Source organism: Macaca fascicularis, chromosome 3, assembly GCF_037993035.2.
Source record: "Macaca fascicularis isolate 582-1 chromosome 3, T2T-MFA8v1.1".
NCBI lineage: Eukaryota > Metazoa > Chordata > Mammalia > Primates > Cercopithecidae > Macaca > Macaca fascicularis.
This window is the reverse complement of record NC_088377.1, coordinates 39,388,299-39,406,247: the sequence shown is the minus strand read 5'-3', so window position 1 is coordinate 39,406,247 and position 17,949 is coordinate 39,388,299. Positions and strand designations below refer to the sequence as shown.

Genomic DNA, 17,949 nt, shown 5'->3' with positions numbered 1-17,949 from the left:
CAAATGCAAAAATATCTTTAAACAAAAGAACAGTTAGTTAACCTTGTTGTGATTAGCAGAGAGGATAGCTGCAGACACTAAAATCACTCAGCAACAATATTTGACAAAACCTTAAAGATGGCTCTATTTTTCCTGTTTTATACAGGAAAATATTAAGGCCCTGGGAATTGAAGTACTTTTCCCAACAGTGGAGTAAATGTCAGAGTCAAGGCTGTGTTTTACATCTCGGTTTCCCCACACATTCCACCCTATGGCTCTGTTGTGCTGTTCCTTTGTGTGACTCCTCAAAGCCTGGTTAAAGGTGATACCGTATCAAATTGTATTAACTCAGTAGCACAAAACACCAGGGAATTGATTTATAAGAGCATTAACCTTGTGGCATTACTGAAGACCCATCTGATTAGTAGTTATCGAGTAGTCACCCTGGCTAAATATATGGGTTTGATTTTTAATTTTGAAAATGAAAAATATTTTAGAATATATGTCTTACATCCATATCCCCAGGAAATTTTAATCAAGTTTTAAAACTTCCAAATTTAGATAAACTCATGTTTTTTGTTGTTTTAATTTTCACTCAATGAAAATAGAAAAAAACTAATTGGATAGAACAGCACAGCAGAAGCATTACTTATAGCCAAAAATGGGATGCAACAAGACTGAAGAAGAAAATGCAGGACAGTGCTTAAAAAAGCAGTCTAAGGAAAAGTGGGGTCTCCTCAGGATGTCCTTAGGTAGACATTGCAGCAGAACTGCAAAGTTTTCTTTAGAAGGCTGGGGAAGAAAGGAGGAAACAGAGAAGGGGCAAGAGTGGAAAATAGAATGAGGCTCAGAATACCAAGCGTTAGTGCTGTCTTTATCACCTTCCTCACTTGATCACTGGGTGATCTTGGGCAAGTTTCTTCCTTTCCCTCAGCTCATTTCCTCATCTGGAAGGTAAGTTACTAGACAAGATAGCCTTTGGTGTTCATTGTAACTCTAACTTATCTTCCCCAAGCAAAGAGCTGGGAAAGACCCTGTGCCCACAATATGCAAGACACAAGGTTACAAGCAAAGAACCAATCAAAACAAAAGATGTTTTAAAACCCCTAATGTCACTTGAATTCTTACAAATAAGCAATGGTACATCATACTTTTACAAAGCCCTTCTGTGATTTCATTTTTAAAATCATTTCAAGTTTTATTTTACTTCATATTAAGATAATGGGAGATAAAGTGTTAAATGGGTTCATGCAGGAATATATGTAAGAGACACAAAAATCCAAAATAGGTAATTGTTATGTTAGTAGTTCCCTTTACTGAAGGGGGGCAGACAAAAGAATGTTAGGAAAAGCTTCATAAAGTGGATTATATAGAATGTGCTTTAAAAGAGTTTGGTATTTTATTGAGTGGGAAAGAACAATACGGGGAGTTATTGTTCAAGGGTTAAAGCTATGCAAAATGAGTCAATTACAGAGATAGGCTCTAAAACATAGTACCTATAGTTATTACTGAGGTATTTTGTATGTAACAATTTGTTAAGAGGGTCGATCTTAGGGGTTCTGACAACAACAACAACAACAACAACAACAATAAAGGGACGTAGGAAACATTTGGAGGTGATGGGTATATTATTACCTGGATATTGGTTGTGGTAACAAGAGTAATATATATGTGCAAATTTGCCAAACTATATCCATTAATTACGTACAGTTTTTGTGTAACAATTTTACTTCAGTTCCTACTATATTGCCTGGCAAACAATACTTTATACTTAAAGTAAGAGCAATGATTATTGCATGTGCATGTTGAAAATAATAAAGAAAGCAGGTGACAATAAGACATCCTGAGTCTTTTGGAAATAAATAGCATTCACCTGCTTTCTCATCCATTGAGATATCACCACATTTATGTACTTGTGTGTCCCTGGAAGTTTCTTGTGGGAGATTTATTCTTTTTTCGTTAGTCTCTACTAACCAAGAACAAATCACAGACTCAGACGGCATCACAAAAAGGCCCAGACCCACGATGTCCAGAGACTCCAGGCTCAACCCACATTGATGCTGGCCCTTCAGCCATGAGACTCCATTTACTTCTTCTTATTCTCCTTCTTTTTTCAATTCTTTTATCCCCAGGTAAGTTGGTAGCTGATTACTATAAGGTTCTGCAGATTAGAAGGCTATATCCCTGGCCAGACAAGATCCTAGAATCAGTCCTGTGGGTTCAAGAACCTAATATTTACAGCTTCACTAGGATTATAATAGGGAAAAATATTATTTTTTCCCTATTATACTACTGCTAAAAGAGACTCATTTAGCAGTAGCTCCTGTTGATAATTCAATCCATGTTTTTTGATCTAGTGAGTGGATATAATAATGGATGCTGCTGAAATTCAATCCTGTCAGATCAAACTGCCTACATATCAATTTCCATGCCCCACTAAGGCATCTCAAGATACAAAGTAAGGATACAACAGAATGTGACCTCAATGAGATGCCTTTGTGGGACCTGGAAATTTATATGCAGGCAGTTAGATCTGACAGGATTGAATTTCAGCAGCATTTATTATTATATTTGCTCACTAGGTCAAAAGAGATGTTTGGAATTCTATCAATAGGAGCTACTGCTAAATGAGTGTTGAGAAATCTGAAAGTTTTATTCAAAGAGACAAACAGAAAAATTATAATCCTAGAATAAGTGAAAATTATATGAGAGACTTTTCAAAATAAATTCTATTTTACGTGGCTATGAATAAAAAATGATTTGCAAAGTGAAACTTAGGACTAGAAAGGAGAGTTAAAGGAACTTCAGACAAGTGAATTAATAATAAGTAAAGACACCAAGCTCATGGTATATTACAGGTAACCACACAGAAATGGGTAACATCACTTTCAATACTAAACCAGCTAAAATTTAATGGTCTAAGCATGCATTTTGAGGGCTTTTGGGAAAAAAAAAGCATAATCAACCTAAAGAAGATAAAGGGAAAGTTACAAATACAAAATATAAATTAATGAAACAAATGAGAAAAAAACTAGTATTTTAAAAAATGTTTTTCATAAAGTCTAATATACTTTATAATAACCTGGCAACACTGGACAAATGAGAACATGCTTAAAATAACCATTGCAGGAATGAAAGGTTAATGTCAAAACAGATGTTTCAGAGATTCAAATCATTTTTTAAAAAATATATTTGTGTATTATATTCCCTCTTTGCTGTGTACCTTGGGGATTTTCCTGTTGCAGTTCACTATATCATGTGTCATCAATTGTGACTGTGTCATCAATTTTTATGCTAGTAAATTATTACCATCAGCATACAAATATGCTGTTAAGTATGTCCTTGCTTTTCTTCTGATGCCAGCTGTCATCCTATTTTTTGCTCTAGTTTTCAGTAAAAATCTTAAAATAGTTGTTCATACTCTCTGTCTTCAATTCCTCTCCTCTCATTGTCTCTTAAATATATCCCAGTCGGGCTCTCTCCCCTTTTTTCAATCATGTTATTGACACCACTTTTGTCAAAGTGACCAATAATCTCCATATTGCTAGGTCCAATGATCATTTTTCACTACAACTTTAATTGGCCTATTAGCAGCATTTGACACAAATAATCACTTCCTTCTTCATAGTATACTTTCTTCACTTGGTTTCCAGGACAGCTCATTCACTTGATTCTCAGCCTATCTCACTGGAGCTACCACTTCGGCTTTCTTTGTTTCTTCCTCATCTTTTCCCATCACACTTCCTATTGGAGAGCTCCAGAGCTCAGTGCCTGATTCTCTTCTCTTCTCCCTCACCACACACTCTGGAGGGGCTCAGCAAGTCTCATCCTTTTCAATTCTCCTTTTGGACCTCCTTTTGAACTGCAGGCTTATAATAAATTATCCAACTGCATAACTGGTATATCTACTTGGACACTGAATTTCAAAAGTCATAGATATCCGAAATTGAACTCATGATTTTCCCTCATAAACCACTACATACAGATTTTCTCTTCTTGCAGAATGCCATGGTCAGCACTGGAGCCTCTCTTAGCTCTCCTGTACACTTTCATCCTCAGCAAGCCTCTATCTCTGCACCTCAAGAATCTCTCAGGGCTCCCATCCCTTGCCCAGCCTTGGGCAGTAGCTGCCTCACACTCAAAGAAAGACCAGAGAATCTGCTTCTCTCATCTACCTGCCCTGCCCTGCCTTCAGACCTCATCAGGCCCCTCTGCTTATGCACCTGTGAGAAAAGAGAGTGAAGGGGGATTGTCTCAGCTCCCTCACCCACTCCCCAGTAACAGAAGATTTTACCTGATTCTCACAGTAAGACCTTTACCTTGCTCTCACCTCAAATTGCAGCAGTTCCTACATGGCTGTCCCTCAAAAGTGCATCTGGTAGTTCTGCTCTCCATCCGATCTTACCTAGGAGCACACAAGATAGGTCATGAAAAAACCATTAGTGGGGCCGGGCGCTGTGGCTCACGCTTGTAATCCCAGCACTTTGGGAGGCCGAGGTGGGCAGATCACGAGGTCAGTGGCTAACACGGTCAAACCCCGTCTCTACTAAATACAAAAAATTAGCCGGGCATGGTGGCATGCGCCTGTAGTCCCAGCTACTTGGGAGGCTGAGTCAGGAGAATCGCTTGAACCCTGGAGGCGGAGGATGCAGTGAGACAAGATCGCGCCATTGCACTCCAGCCTGGGCGACAGAGTGAGACTCCAAAGACAGAAAGAGAGAGAGAGAGAGAGAGAAAGGAAGAGAGGGAGGGAGGGAGGGAAGGAGGGAGGGAGGAAGAAAGGAAGGAAGGAAGGAAGGAAGGAAGGAAGGAAGGAAGGAAGGAAGGAAGGAAGGAAGGAAGGAGAAGGAGAGAGAGAGAAGAAGAAAGAAAGAAAGAAAGAAAGAAAGAAAGAAAGAAAGAAAGAAAGAAAGAAGGAAGGAAGGAAGGAAGGAAGGAAGGAAGAAGGAAGGAAGGAAGGAAGGAAGGAAGGAAGGAAGGAAGGAAGGAAGGAAGGAAGGAAGGAAGGAAGGAAGGAAGGAAGAAGAAAGAAAGAAGGAAAGAAAGAAAGAAAGAAAGAAAGAAAGAAAGAAGAAAGAAAGAAAGAAAGAAAGAAAGAAAGAAAGAAAGAAGCATTAGGGAGGGAGAGTGAGTGAGAGTGAGTGTGTTTGGACCCCTACTGATGATGCTAAACTATCACAAGCCCACACTCAGCCTTTCAACATTTGCTGGAGATTCACTTGTTTCCTTGTTATCTCCATCAAGGGCAGCTTCCTCCTGCTTCTGCTGCTGCAACTCAGCTAGGCACAAAGCATCTGTGGATCCGTTCTTTTTTCAGCAGGGCTTCATCACTCTGAATTTAAGTTAATTAGCTTTGTTTGAGACCTCAGTTCTATGTTTCAAAATGAAATCTATGATCTATAGATTATCCAGCTTATTCTCTTTGTCAGGGCAACAGCATTTTTCTACAACTTTCTACTTTTTTTTTTTTTTTTTTTTTTTTTTTGAGACGGAGTCTCGCTCTGTCGCCCAGGCTGGAGTGCAGTGGCGCGATCTCGGCTCACTGCAAGCTCCGCCTCCCGGGTTCACGCCATTCTCCTGCCTCAGCCTCCCGAGTAGCTGGGACTACAGGCGCCCACAACCGCGCCCGGCTAATTTTTTGTATTTTTAGTAGAGACGGGGTTTCACCGTGGTCTCGATCTCCTGACCTTGTGATCCGCCCGCCTCGGCCTCCCAAAGTGCTGGGATTACAGGCGTGAGCCACCGCGCCCGGCCCAACTTTCTAAATTCTAAACAAAAGTAAAAGTTCACTTATTTTCAGAATCCCCACGTGTCAGAAAGTGTTACTATTATCATCAGTTTAGTGATATTTATGGAATTCCAAGTTGACTCTAGTATCAGCTTTTGGGTTAAATTCTTTCTTTCTGATATGTAGCCTTTGAAATTTTATTTGCTGCAGATCTCTTGGTAGTGAACAATTTTAATTTTTATCTGTCAATTTCATTTTGTTATTTTTGATCTTGAAAGACAGCATTACTTAGTACCCAATTCTATATTAACAGTTATTTTCTCTCGACATTTGTTGATACTAGTTTACTCATTTTTAGTGAATGAGTGAACAAGTGAATCTCCAGCAAATGTTGAAAGGCTGAGTGTGGGCTTGTGATAGTTTAGCATCATCAGTAGGGGCCCAAACACACTCACTCTCGCTCACTCTCCCTCACTAATGCTTTTTTCTTTCTTTCTTTCTTTCTTTCTTTCTTTCTTTCTTTCTTTCTTTCTTTCTTTCTTTCTTTCTTCTTTCTTTCTTTCTTTTTTTCTTTCTTTCCTTCTTTCTCTTTGTTTCTTTCTTTCTTTCTTTTTTTCTTTCTTTCCTTCTTTCTCTTTGTTTCTTTCTTTCTTTAATAATCAGATAAATATTATTTCATTATAAATTATCCTTTTTTCAATGTTTGTATGGTCTGGTGTTTGGTTTTAATGTTTTATAATTTAACTAAAGTGAGTTGATTTTTATATCATCTGTTAGAAATATATTCTTTGAATCAATGGATTTATACCTTTTCTTAATTTCTTTCTGAGAATCTCTTGAAATGGTGAATCCTTTTACACTTCTCTCCCCCCATATTTGAATTAAATAAATGTTAGACCTTGTGTTTCCATCCTACATTCTGGGTATATCATTTAAACATTTTTTCTTCTTCACTAGTTATCCTCTTACCTGATCTTGGCTCACTGCAACCTCCACCTCCTGGGTTCAAGCGATTATTCTATCTCAGCCTCCTGAGTAGCTGGGACTACAGGCACCCACCACCATGCTCAGCTAATTTATATATATATATATTTTAGTAGAGACAAGGTTTCACCATCTTGGGCATACTGGTCTTGAACTCCTGACCTCGTGATCCACCCATCTTGGCCTCCCAAAGTTCTGGGATTACAGGCATGAGCCACCATGCCCAGCCAGACCTGCCCATTTTTTCTATCATCTATATTGTTTTACTATTGTTTTTACATCTTTGTAATAGTAGATTGTTTCTTTAAACAATTGATACATTCCTGCTTAATTATTTCTCCACATTGATGATTTCAATATATTTAGTTTTAAAGGGTCTAGATATGCTATTCATTTCATTAACTTTTATTCATGGTGTCTTGCTTACCTGATCATTTTTAATACTGAACTCATTGTTCATCCTTAACCTGACATCATTTTATGGTCTGAAATGAGAATGCTATTATCCAGACTTCCTCTGTGAAGCTGACACAATGCTTTAACTCAATATAGAAGTTTCAGCATTAACAAACTGGAATTTCTGATGGCTCAAGAGTCAGTAGTACCATCATTAGCATTATTGATCATAGCAGATCTTCCCAGAAGATCTGGGAAACCCTCATCCCCCTCCATCAGCTATCCAATACAAAGTGCCCACTGCTCAAGCTCCAGTTCACAGACTATTTTTGTGTTTGCAAGAGGAGATATTTTAAGAACTTGCCTAACCATTTTCAGGGATAGAAGTGTTTCAAAGAGATCCTCTACTATATATTTGTTCTATAGCAGCAGTCACTTGAGAGCAGCTCACTTGCAGTCATGGCCAAAAGCCTAAATCTTTCTTTCATTCTAGTCACACCTATTTTGTACCTTTTGGGGATATCTCAGATTCAGATGCATTCATAGTATTCTATGATTTGGGACACTACTACAGATTCTTCAAAATGTTACAACATTCCAATGGTATTTTGGGAGGTATAGAAGGAGAGGAAAAACAATGGGCTCAAGTCTCCTCTGACTTCTCTTCTTACAATATGTTTCATTGTTCAATACTTTTAGAACTATATTAATACAGCATTGACAGTGGACATTCTTCTTTTCCTTCTGACTTTAATAGGATTGAAGGAAATGTTTTGCTATGAAATTGCTATATGGATTGTATTCAGACAAATTTTGACTTTGTAAAGGCAATATTCTCCTCATTATTTTTAAATGCTTACCAGGATTCACAGTATTATTTTCAGTTCTCCCTGTTTAAAGGCATATTTAAATAACTTGATGACTTGGATATATTATATATGTTACTCTGCTACAGAAACAGAAAAGCCACCACCAAATTATATTCTAAGATACTTGGTACACCAATTGCACCATCTTTTTTTATCTAAGACATTCAATTCTTCCACAGGTGGGAGCACATGAATTAGAATCATTTACTACTTGTAGCTTTCACTACAGACTTTCAGACTTATGGTGCCTAAAAGAAATAGAATACTTATAGCTGGGTTTAAAAGCTACAAATAAACAGAGGAAATATACACTATTTTGAAAGTACTACTTGAGTGTTATGCATGTATTTCAATATTATGTTGCTAATTTTAATTGTTCAAAGTTAAAGAGCTTAAACCTCCCCCTCATGCATTCCTGAATCACCCATTACTCCCACACATACATTGTTTGATACAGCATAAACCTAAGTAAATAAAGATGTGACAAAATGAAAAAAATAAAATAACGTTATACCATTCTCATCTGTGAATGGCATCAGTAGATGTGAATAAAAGTAATGTGATTATAATTTTAAAAATCATCTTTAATAGGATCCATTTACTATTAAATGAACTTTTGGTTACTTAATGAATAATAAATCTTTGACACAATGAAAACTCTTAATGCAGAGTGAGACCAAAATGAAGGTAATAACTGATTTTTTCCTAACCCTTGCTTTAGTTGGTCTTTCCACTAGACTGTCACTTTATTTTAAGGATATTATAATAGCACAAAGCCATCAGCTTTACCATTAGAGAGATCTTCATTAAATTATCTTTGTTGTAATAAAGGTCATCTGGAGGAAATACTGGTCTGGACACAATAATAAATGTTAAGCTTTCTAATATTTTCCACTTTTAGACACAAATTGAAAGGATCATTTATAATGTCAAAAATATACTTTTTTCTAACTAATCTATCCTATGACTAAGACACTATTAGCAATTAAAGTAGACAGAGCAAATCTAAATGTGGAGAGAAAAAGTGATTTCCACTTACGTTTGGACAGATAAAAGCACGGATAAATTGAAAGCCTGAAATATTAGCTTGGGGGAATGAAATCACTTGGGGGAGCAAGAGCAGGATACACCAGCCTTTAACTCTATACTTCCCCCAAGAAAAAATATATAGATAGCTATGTACAAACCAAAATAGCACTGGGAGGGTTCAAGGGACCACTTAAGAAACTATGGCAACACAGTGAAGCCAAAAAAAAAAAAAAAAAAAAAGAAAAGAAAAAAAAAGAGAGAGAGAGAGAGAGAGTGAAAGAAAAAAAAAAACCGAATAACCATATAGAAAAAACAACTGCTGAAATCAGCATACCTGAGACTGCAGAAACATCTTTTTTGGCTAGGAACGAAAAAAAGCAGAAAGGGACTATCAGTATCAGCCACAAGGTGGAACCACCATGGCCCTCAGTAACCCACTCTGGCAGAAGACACTGGCATTTTTGCCCTGCGGTAAGCAACAGCCATTTCTGAGAGAAAACCTAGAGGAAAAGATGAAGATGTACCATCCCCTCCCACATCCCTTTTCCCCCACCAAAAAGACCGCGACTGTTGTGCCAAACCAGGATCGGAACTACTACCTTTCTTAATCTGCATGTGTCTCTGACATGTGAGCAGCAACCATTTCAAAAACTCCCACGTAAAAATGCTCATACTAAATTTATTCTCTTACTTAAGAGTGTTTGTGGATTTACATTCCATTTGTGGACTATGTAGATCTCACTGGATCTTCTTTCCTGCAGTGAGAGGTGGTTTGGGTGCTGCTGAAGGTCATTGTCTCAATTTGTCTGGTGTTTGCAGAAGAGATGTCTGCAAAGTAGTAGAAGATCAAAGTGGTGCCTGCCGAAGAAGGATGAAGTGCTGTAGAGCATGGTGGATTTTAGTGCCAATTCCAACACCACTTATCATGTCAGATTATCAAGAACCCCTTAAACCTAAGTTGAAATGAAACTGACGTAAAATAAAAATACATCAAAAGTGAAGTTCTTTGCATCTAAGAATATTGAAATATACATATTAAGTACTTCCATCTTGATAACCATCTTGTATTTTCACTTATCAACATAAATGAATAAATACTAATTTCAAATATACCCAATACTATTTCTTTGTGAGTCATTAACAGATCTTAACAAAACCTTTAAAAATGAGAAAACTGAGGCCGGGCGCGGTGGCTCACGCCTGTAATCCCTGCACTTTGGGAGGCCGAGGCGGGCGGATCACGAGGTCAGGAGATCGAGACCATCCTGGCTAACACGGTGAAACCCCGTCTCTACTAAAATACAAAAAAAAAAAAAAAATTAGCCGGGCGCGGTGGCGGGTGCCTATAGTCCCAGCTACTCGGGAGGCTGAGGCAGGAGAATGGCGGGAACCCGGGAGGCGGAGCTTGCAGTGAGCCGAGATCGCGCCACTGCACTCCAGCCTGGGCGACAGAGTGCAGACTCTGCCTCAAAAAAAAAAAAAAAAAAAGAGAAAACTGTTATTTTTGTTTTCCAAGATGGTGGATTGAAGGCATTGTTAGCCTGCCTCTTGCACTTGGAAAGACAAAGTGGTGTGTAGTAATTCACACTGAACTTTCTTTCAAGAAGCAACACAGGAACTTAACAGGAAAATTGAAATAAGCCACAGACAATTTGAAAGAAGCAGCAGGATGCAGCTTACACCATAAGCTAGGCAGAAAATTTTGAGTTTCCAGGGTGTGAGAGGGGGATAAACTGACTGTAAGATATACACTTCCATTCGGAAACCTATCAATCTAGGCCATAGGGGAAGGCCTTAATCCTACTCAGGGCTGGAGTTGATTTAGTGAAGAGTGATGAGTATATGAGGAGTGGCATTGGGATGTGCTTTGAGTCTCCAGCACGTTCCCAGTTTCTGGCAGGATGGAGGGAAGCCATTTCCGATTCTACCTCAGAGAGGACCTCCCAGAAGTCTGCCAGCTAACTCAAATGGTGGTCACAGGTTGAGAGAACCTTCCAACTGAAATGTTTGATATAATCTTGTGAGGGGACAAACTCCCCAGGCCAGAACTGAGAGGTGAGTGGGACGTGTGATGCAGCAGCAAGCACAGGAGCTGGATGCCCCTGCTCTGCAGGTGGATCAGGAGGGATGTGGCCTGAAAGCTGCAGTTGCTGTCTCAATAGGAGAGGCTTATGGTATGGGTCAGTTTTGAGCTCTGAGTTCAGACTTCTTGAAACTTAGCTAGCTACTCCCAGTGGAACACTGTGGGTGTGAGACCTGCCTTGCCAAGGGTGTGGGAGCTGGATGGGGCTTACTGCCAAGCTGCTACTCCCCATTCTTCATATGGACTCTCCTTGTACAGAGGCAGAGGCAGCTTCACTTCTCTCTGGAAAATTACCCCAGTGGCCCAAGAACTGCCTTCCAATTCCCACTGGAGCCACTGCTTGTCCCACATGTAGAGAGCCAGAGCATCACTTTACCTGACCTAGTTCCCACCTGGTTTTGCTCAACCACCTACCCTGGTAGATTAACACAAATAACAGAAGAAACTTTTAGAAGCCCTTTGGCTCTACCCATTCCCTGAGACACCAGAGTACCTCCCATGGGTAACATAAGGCAAGTCCAAATCTCACCACTACCACCACAGCTGCCAGTCCTTTTCAAGCACCACCTCCTGGCTGAAGGCCAACTGACACAGTCCATTGGAGCATCTTGAATTCAGAACATTCAATGTCATGGCAGGCCGGGGAGCCTCCTCTGCCCTAATTTGGCTCTCTATCACACATTCACACACACACACACACGTCACACACACACACATCAACCTACTGGCAAACCGAGGTAAACACACACACACACACACACACACACACCCCTGCTCGATTCAGGCCATTATCCCTGATGAACATCGATGCAAAAATTCTCAATAAAATACTGGCAAACCGAATCCAGCAGCACATCAAAAAGCTTATCCACCAGGATCAAGTGGGCTGTATCTTTGGGATGAAAGGCTGATTCAACATACACAAATCATTAAATGTTATTGATCACATAAACAGAACCAAAGGCAAACACCAGACAATTATTTTGATACATGCAAAAATGCCTCTGATAAAATTCAACATCCCTTCCTGTTAAAAACTCTCAATAAACTAGGTATTGATGGAACATACCTTAAAATAATAAGAGCTATTTCATACAGCCAATATCATAAAGAATAGGCAAAAGCTGGAAGCATTCCATTTGAAAACTGGTACAAGACAAGGAAGCCCTCTGTAACCACTTCTATTCAACATAGTATTGGAAGTTCTCGCCAGGGCAATCAGGCAATAGAAAGAAATAAAGGGTATTCAAATAGGAAGAGAGAAAGTCAACTTGCCTCTGTTTGCAGATTACATGACTTCATATTTAGAAAACCCCATCATCTCAACTGAAAAACTTCTTGAACTGATAAGCAAATTCACCAAGGTCTCAAGATACAAAATCATTGTGCAAAAATCACAAGCATTCCATTACACCAACAATACTCAAGCAGAGAGCCAAATCAAGAATGAACTCCCATTCACAATTGCTACAAAGAGAGTAAAATACCTAGGAATACAACTAGGAGTACAAGGGATGTGAAGGACCTCTTCAAGGACAACTGCAAACCACTGATCAAGGTAATAAGAGAGGACACAGATTTAATTGGAAAACATTCCATCCTCATGAATAGGAAGAATCAATATTGTGAAAATGGCCATACTGCCCAAACATTATAGATTCAATGCTATACCCATCAAAATACCGTTGACATTTTTCACAGAATTAGAAAGAACTATTTTAAATGTCATATGGAATCAAAGAATACCCTATATAGCCAAGACAATGATAAACAAAAATAACAAAGCTGGAGGCATTATGCTAACTTCAAACTGTACTAGAAGGCTACGGTACCAAAACAGCAGGCTACTGCTGCCAAAACAGACATATAGACCAATGGAGTAGAACAAAGACCTCAGAAATAACACCACACATCTATGTCCACCTGATCTTTGACAAACTTGACAAAAACAAGCAAGGGAGAAGGGATCTCCTATTCAGTAAATGATGCTGGGAAAACTGGCTTGCCATATACAGAAAACCAAAACTTGACCCCTTCCTTACACCTTATACAATAATTAACTCAAGATGGATTAAAGACTTAAATGTAAAATCCAAAACCATAAAAACCCTAGAAGAAAACCTAGGCAATACCATTCAGGACACAGGCAAGGACAAAGACTTCATGACAAAAATGTCAAAAGCAATTGCAACAAAAGCCAAAATTGACAACTCGGATCTAATTGAACTAAAGACCTTCTGCACAGCAAAGAAACTATCATCAGCATGAGCAATCAGCCTACAGGATGGGAGAAAATTATTGCAACCTACCCATCTGACAAAGGTCTAATAACAAAAATTGACAAGGAACTTAAACATATTTACAAGCAAAAAAACAAACAACCCCATCCAAAGTGAGCAAAGGATATGAACAGAAACTTATCAAAAGAAGACATTTATCTAACCAACAAATATATTTTTTAAAAGCTCAACAATACTGCTCATCAGAGAAGTGAAAATCAAAACTACAATGAGATACCATCTCATACCCATCAGAATGGTGATTACTAAAAAGTTAAGAAACAATAGATGCTGGTGAAGCTGAGAAGAAAGAGGAACGCTTTTACACTGTTGGGGAAACTGTAAATTAGTTCAACCATTGTGGAAGACAGTATGGTGATTCCTCAAGGATCTAGAACCAGAAACACCATTTGACCCAGTAATCCCATTACTGGCTATATACCCAAAGGAATATAAATCATTCCACTATAAAGACACATGCACATGTAAGTTTTTGCAGCACTATATACAATAGCAAAGACATGAAACCAACCCAAATGCCCTTCAGTGCTAGACTGGATAAAGAAAATGTGGTACATTTACACCATAAAATACTATGCAGTCATAAAAAGGAATGAGATCATGTCTTTTGCAGACACATGGATGAAGCCATCATACTGAGCAAACTAACACAGTAACAAAAAAATCAAACACCGCATGTTTTCACTAATAAGTGAAAGTGGAACATTGAGAAAACAAGGACACAGTGAGGGGAGCAACACACAACACGGCCCGCTGGGGACTGGGGGTGAGGGAAGAGAACTTAGAGGCTGAGTCAATAGGTGCAACAAACCACCATGGCAAAGGATACCTATATAACAAACCTGTACGTTCTGCACATGTATCCCATATTTTTTCAATTTAAAAACAGGAAATAATTATGTACATACATACATACATAAACACATACATTCTTCCCGGATCTTCATTCCTGGTAAGCCAAGGAACCTGGAGAAACACCAGAATTCTGTCCCTCTGAAAATGCAGGACAGGTCTACCTTCATCAGCATAAAATTTTGGACCAAATGTGGTAACTACAGGTCCACCCCACAATGAGTAACTGAAAATTGAGGCAGTATTTCAGATCCTAAAAAACTGATGAAGCAATTCGTGACACATTTGGGTTGTTTTTGCCTTTTCCTACTATGAAGAGTGCCAGTAGGAAGAAGAAAGAACGGTGTACAAATATCTGTTTGATTCTCTGCTTTCAGAATTCTTTGTTTGTTTGTGTGTTTGTTTGTTCTTTCTTGAGACAGGACATCACTCCAGTCAGCCAGGCTTTTCCAGTCTGTAATTTTTGTTGTTTCCTGTTGTCAAGTTTTAGAAGATTTTATTTTATTTCTATTGAATTTTAAGGCATTTTTAGATATGTATTAAAACATGATCTCACACGCTGTGTGTTACGTTTCATTTATTTTCATCGTCCCTTTTTTATTTTATTATTTTATTTTATTATAGTTTATATTCTAGGGAATATATGCACAAAGTGCAGGTTTGTTACATATGCATACATGTGCCATGTTGGTGTGCTGCACCCATTAACTCGTCATATACATTAGGTGTTTCTCGTAATGCTATCCTTCCCTCCTCCCCCAACCCCACAACAGGCCCTGGTGTGTGATATTCCCGTTCCTGTGTCCAGGTGTTCTCATTGTTCAGTTCCCATCCATGAGTGAGAACATGTGGTGTTTGGTTTTCTGTTCTTGCAGTAGTTTGCTGAGAACGATGGTTTCCAGCTGCATCCATGTCCCTACAAAGGACATGAACTCATCCTCTTTTATGGCTGCATAGTATTCCATGGTGTATATGTGCCACATTGTCTTAATCCAGTCTATCATTGATGAACCTTTGGGTTGGTTCCAAGTCTTTACTGTTGTGAATAGTGATGCAATAAACATATGTGTGCATGTGTCTTTATAGCAGCTTGATTTATAATCCTTTGGGGATATAGCCAGTAATGGGATGTCTGGGTCAAATAGTATTTCTAGTTCTAGATCCTTAAGGAATCACCATGCTGTTTTCCACAATGGTTGAACTAGTTTACAGTCCCACCAACAGTGTAAAAGTGTTCCTATTTCTCCACATCCTCTCCAGCACCTGTTGTTTCCTGACTTTTTAATGATCACCATTCTAACTGGTGTGAGACAGTATCTCATTGTGGTCTTGATTTGCATTTCTTTGATGGCTAGTGAGGATGAGCATTTTTTCATGTGTCTGTTGACTACATAAATGTCTTCTTTTGAGAAGTGGCTGTTCATATCCTTTGCCCACTTTTTGATGGGATTGTTTTTTTTTTTTTTCTAGTAAATTTCTTTGAGTTCTTTGTAGGTTCTGGATATTAGCCCTTTGTCAGATGAGTAGATTGCAAAAATTTTCTCCCATTCTGTAGGTTGCCTGTTTATTCTGATGGTAGTTTCTTCTGCTGTGCAGAAGCTCTTTAGTTTAATTAGATCCCATTTGTCAATTTTGGCTTCTGTTGCCATTGCTTTTGTTGTTTTAGACATGAAGTCCTTGCCCACGCTTGTGCCCTGAATGGTATCACCTAGGTTTTCTTCTAGGGTTTTTATGGTTTTAGGTCTAACATTTAAGTCTCTAATCCACCTTGAATTAATTTTTGTATAACATGTAAGGAAAGGATACAGTTTCAGCTTTCTACTTATGGCTAGCCACTTTTCCCAGCAGCATTTATTAAATAGGGAATCCTTTCTCCATTTCTTGTTTTTGTCAGGTTTGTCAAAGATCAGATGGTTGTAGATGTGTGGTATTATTTCTGAGGGCTCTGTTCTGTTCCATTGGTCTATAGCTCTGTTTTGGTACTAGTACCATGCTGTTTTGGTTACTCTAGCCTTGTAGTATATTTTGAAGTCAGGTAGCGTGATGACTCCAGCTTTGTTCTTTTGACTTAGGATTGTCTTGGCAATGCAGGCTCTTTTTTGGTTCCATATGAACTTTAAAGTAGTTTTTTCCAATTCTGTGAAGAAAGTCACTGGTAGCTTAATGGGGATGGCATTGAATCTATAAATTACCTTGCACAGTATGGCCATTTTCACTATATTGATTCTTCCTATCCATGAGCATGGAATGTATGGAATGGTCTCCCATTTGTTTCTGTCCTCTTTTATTTCATTGAGCAGTGGTTTGTAGTTCTCCTTGAAGAGGTCCTTCACATCCCTTGTAAGTTGGATTCCTAGATATTTTATTCTCTTTGAAGCAATTGTGAATGGGAGTTAACTTATGATTTGGTTCTCTGTTTGTCTGTCATTGGTGTATAAGAATGCTTGTGATTTTTGCAAATTGATTTTGTATCCTGAGACTTTGCTGAAGTTGCTTATCAGCTTAAGGAGATTTTGGGCTGAGATGATGAGGTTTTCTAAATATACAATCATGTCATCTGCAAACAGGGACAATTTGACTTCCTCTTTTCCTAATTGAATACCCTTTATTTCTTTCTCTTGCCTGGTTGCCCTGGCCAGAAGTTCAACACTATGTTGAATAGGAGTGGTGAAAGAGGGCATCCCTGTCTTATGCTAGCTTTCAAGGGGAATGCTTCCAGTTTTTGCCTATTCAATATGACATTGGCTGTGGGTTTGTCATAAATAGCTCTTATTATTTGGAGATATGTTCCATCAATTCCGAATTTATTAAGTTTTTAGCATGAAGAGCTGTTGAATTTTGTCAAAGGCCTTTTCTGCATCTATTGAGATAATCATGTGTTTTTTGTCTTTGGTTCTGTTTATATGCTGGATTACGTTTATTGATTTGTGTATGTTGAACCAGTCTTGCATCCCAGGGATGAAGCCCACTTGATCATGGTGGATAAGCTTTTTGAAGTGCTGTGGATTTGGTTTACCAGTATTTTATTGAGGATTTTTGCATGGATGTTCATCAGGGATATTGGTCTAAAATTCTCTTTTTTGTTGTTGTGTCTCTGCCAGGCTTTGGTATCAGGACGATGTTGGCCTTGTAAAATGAGTTAAGGAGGATCCCCTCTTTTTCTATTGATTGGAATAGTTTCAGAAGGAATGGTACCAGCTCCTCCTTGTACCTCTGGTGGAATTCGGCTATGAATCTGTCTGGTCCTGGACTTTTTTGGTTGGTAGGCTATTAATTATTTCCTCCATTTCAGAGCCTGTTATTGGTCTATTCAGGGATTCAAATTCTTCCTGGTTTAGTCTTGGGAGAATGTATGTGTCCAGCAATTTATCCATTTATTCTAGGTTTTCTAGCTTATTTATGTAGAGGTGTTTTTAGTATTCTCTGATGGTAGTTTGTATTTCTGTGGGGTCAGTGGTGATATCCCATTTATCATTTTTTTTATTGCATCTATTTGATTCTTCTCTTTTTTCTTCTTTATTAGTCTTGCTAGCTATCAATTTTGTTAATCTTTTCAAAAAACCAGCTTCTGGATTCATTGATTTTTTGGAGGGCTTTTTGTGTTTCTGTCTCCTTGAGTTCTGCTCTGATCTTAGTTATTTATTGCCTCCTGCTAGCTTTTGAATGTATTTGCTCTTGCTTCTCTAGTTCTTTTAGTTGTGATATTATTATGTCAATTTTAGATCTTTC

General features: G+C 38.5%; 1 protein-coding gene across 1 annotated transcript; it reads left to right on the top strand.

Moving 5' to 3' along the window:
• Positions 1-2,053: 2,053 nt before the first annotated feature.
• LOC135969825 (beta-defensin 109-like) lies at positions 2,054-9,952 on the top strand. The gene is made up of 2 exons (XM_065541130.1): positions 2,054-2,111; positions 9,747-9,952. The coding sequence occupies exons 1-2, from the start codon at positions 2,054-2,056 to the stop codon at positions 9,950-9,952; spliced, it is 264 nt and encodes an 87-aa protein (XP_065397202.1).
• The last annotated feature ends 7,997 nt before the right edge of the window (positions 9,953-17,949 follow it).

Coding starts and splice junctions, on each gene's coding strand:
- LOC135969825 (XM_065541130.1), top strand. CDS start 2,054: ATGAGACTCCATTTACTTCTTCTTATTCTCCTTCTTTTTTCAATTCTT. Junction 2,112..9,746: donor TTCAATTCTTTTATCCCCAG/GTAAGTTGGTAG, acceptor TCTTTCCTGCAG/TGAGAGGTGGTTTGGGTGCT.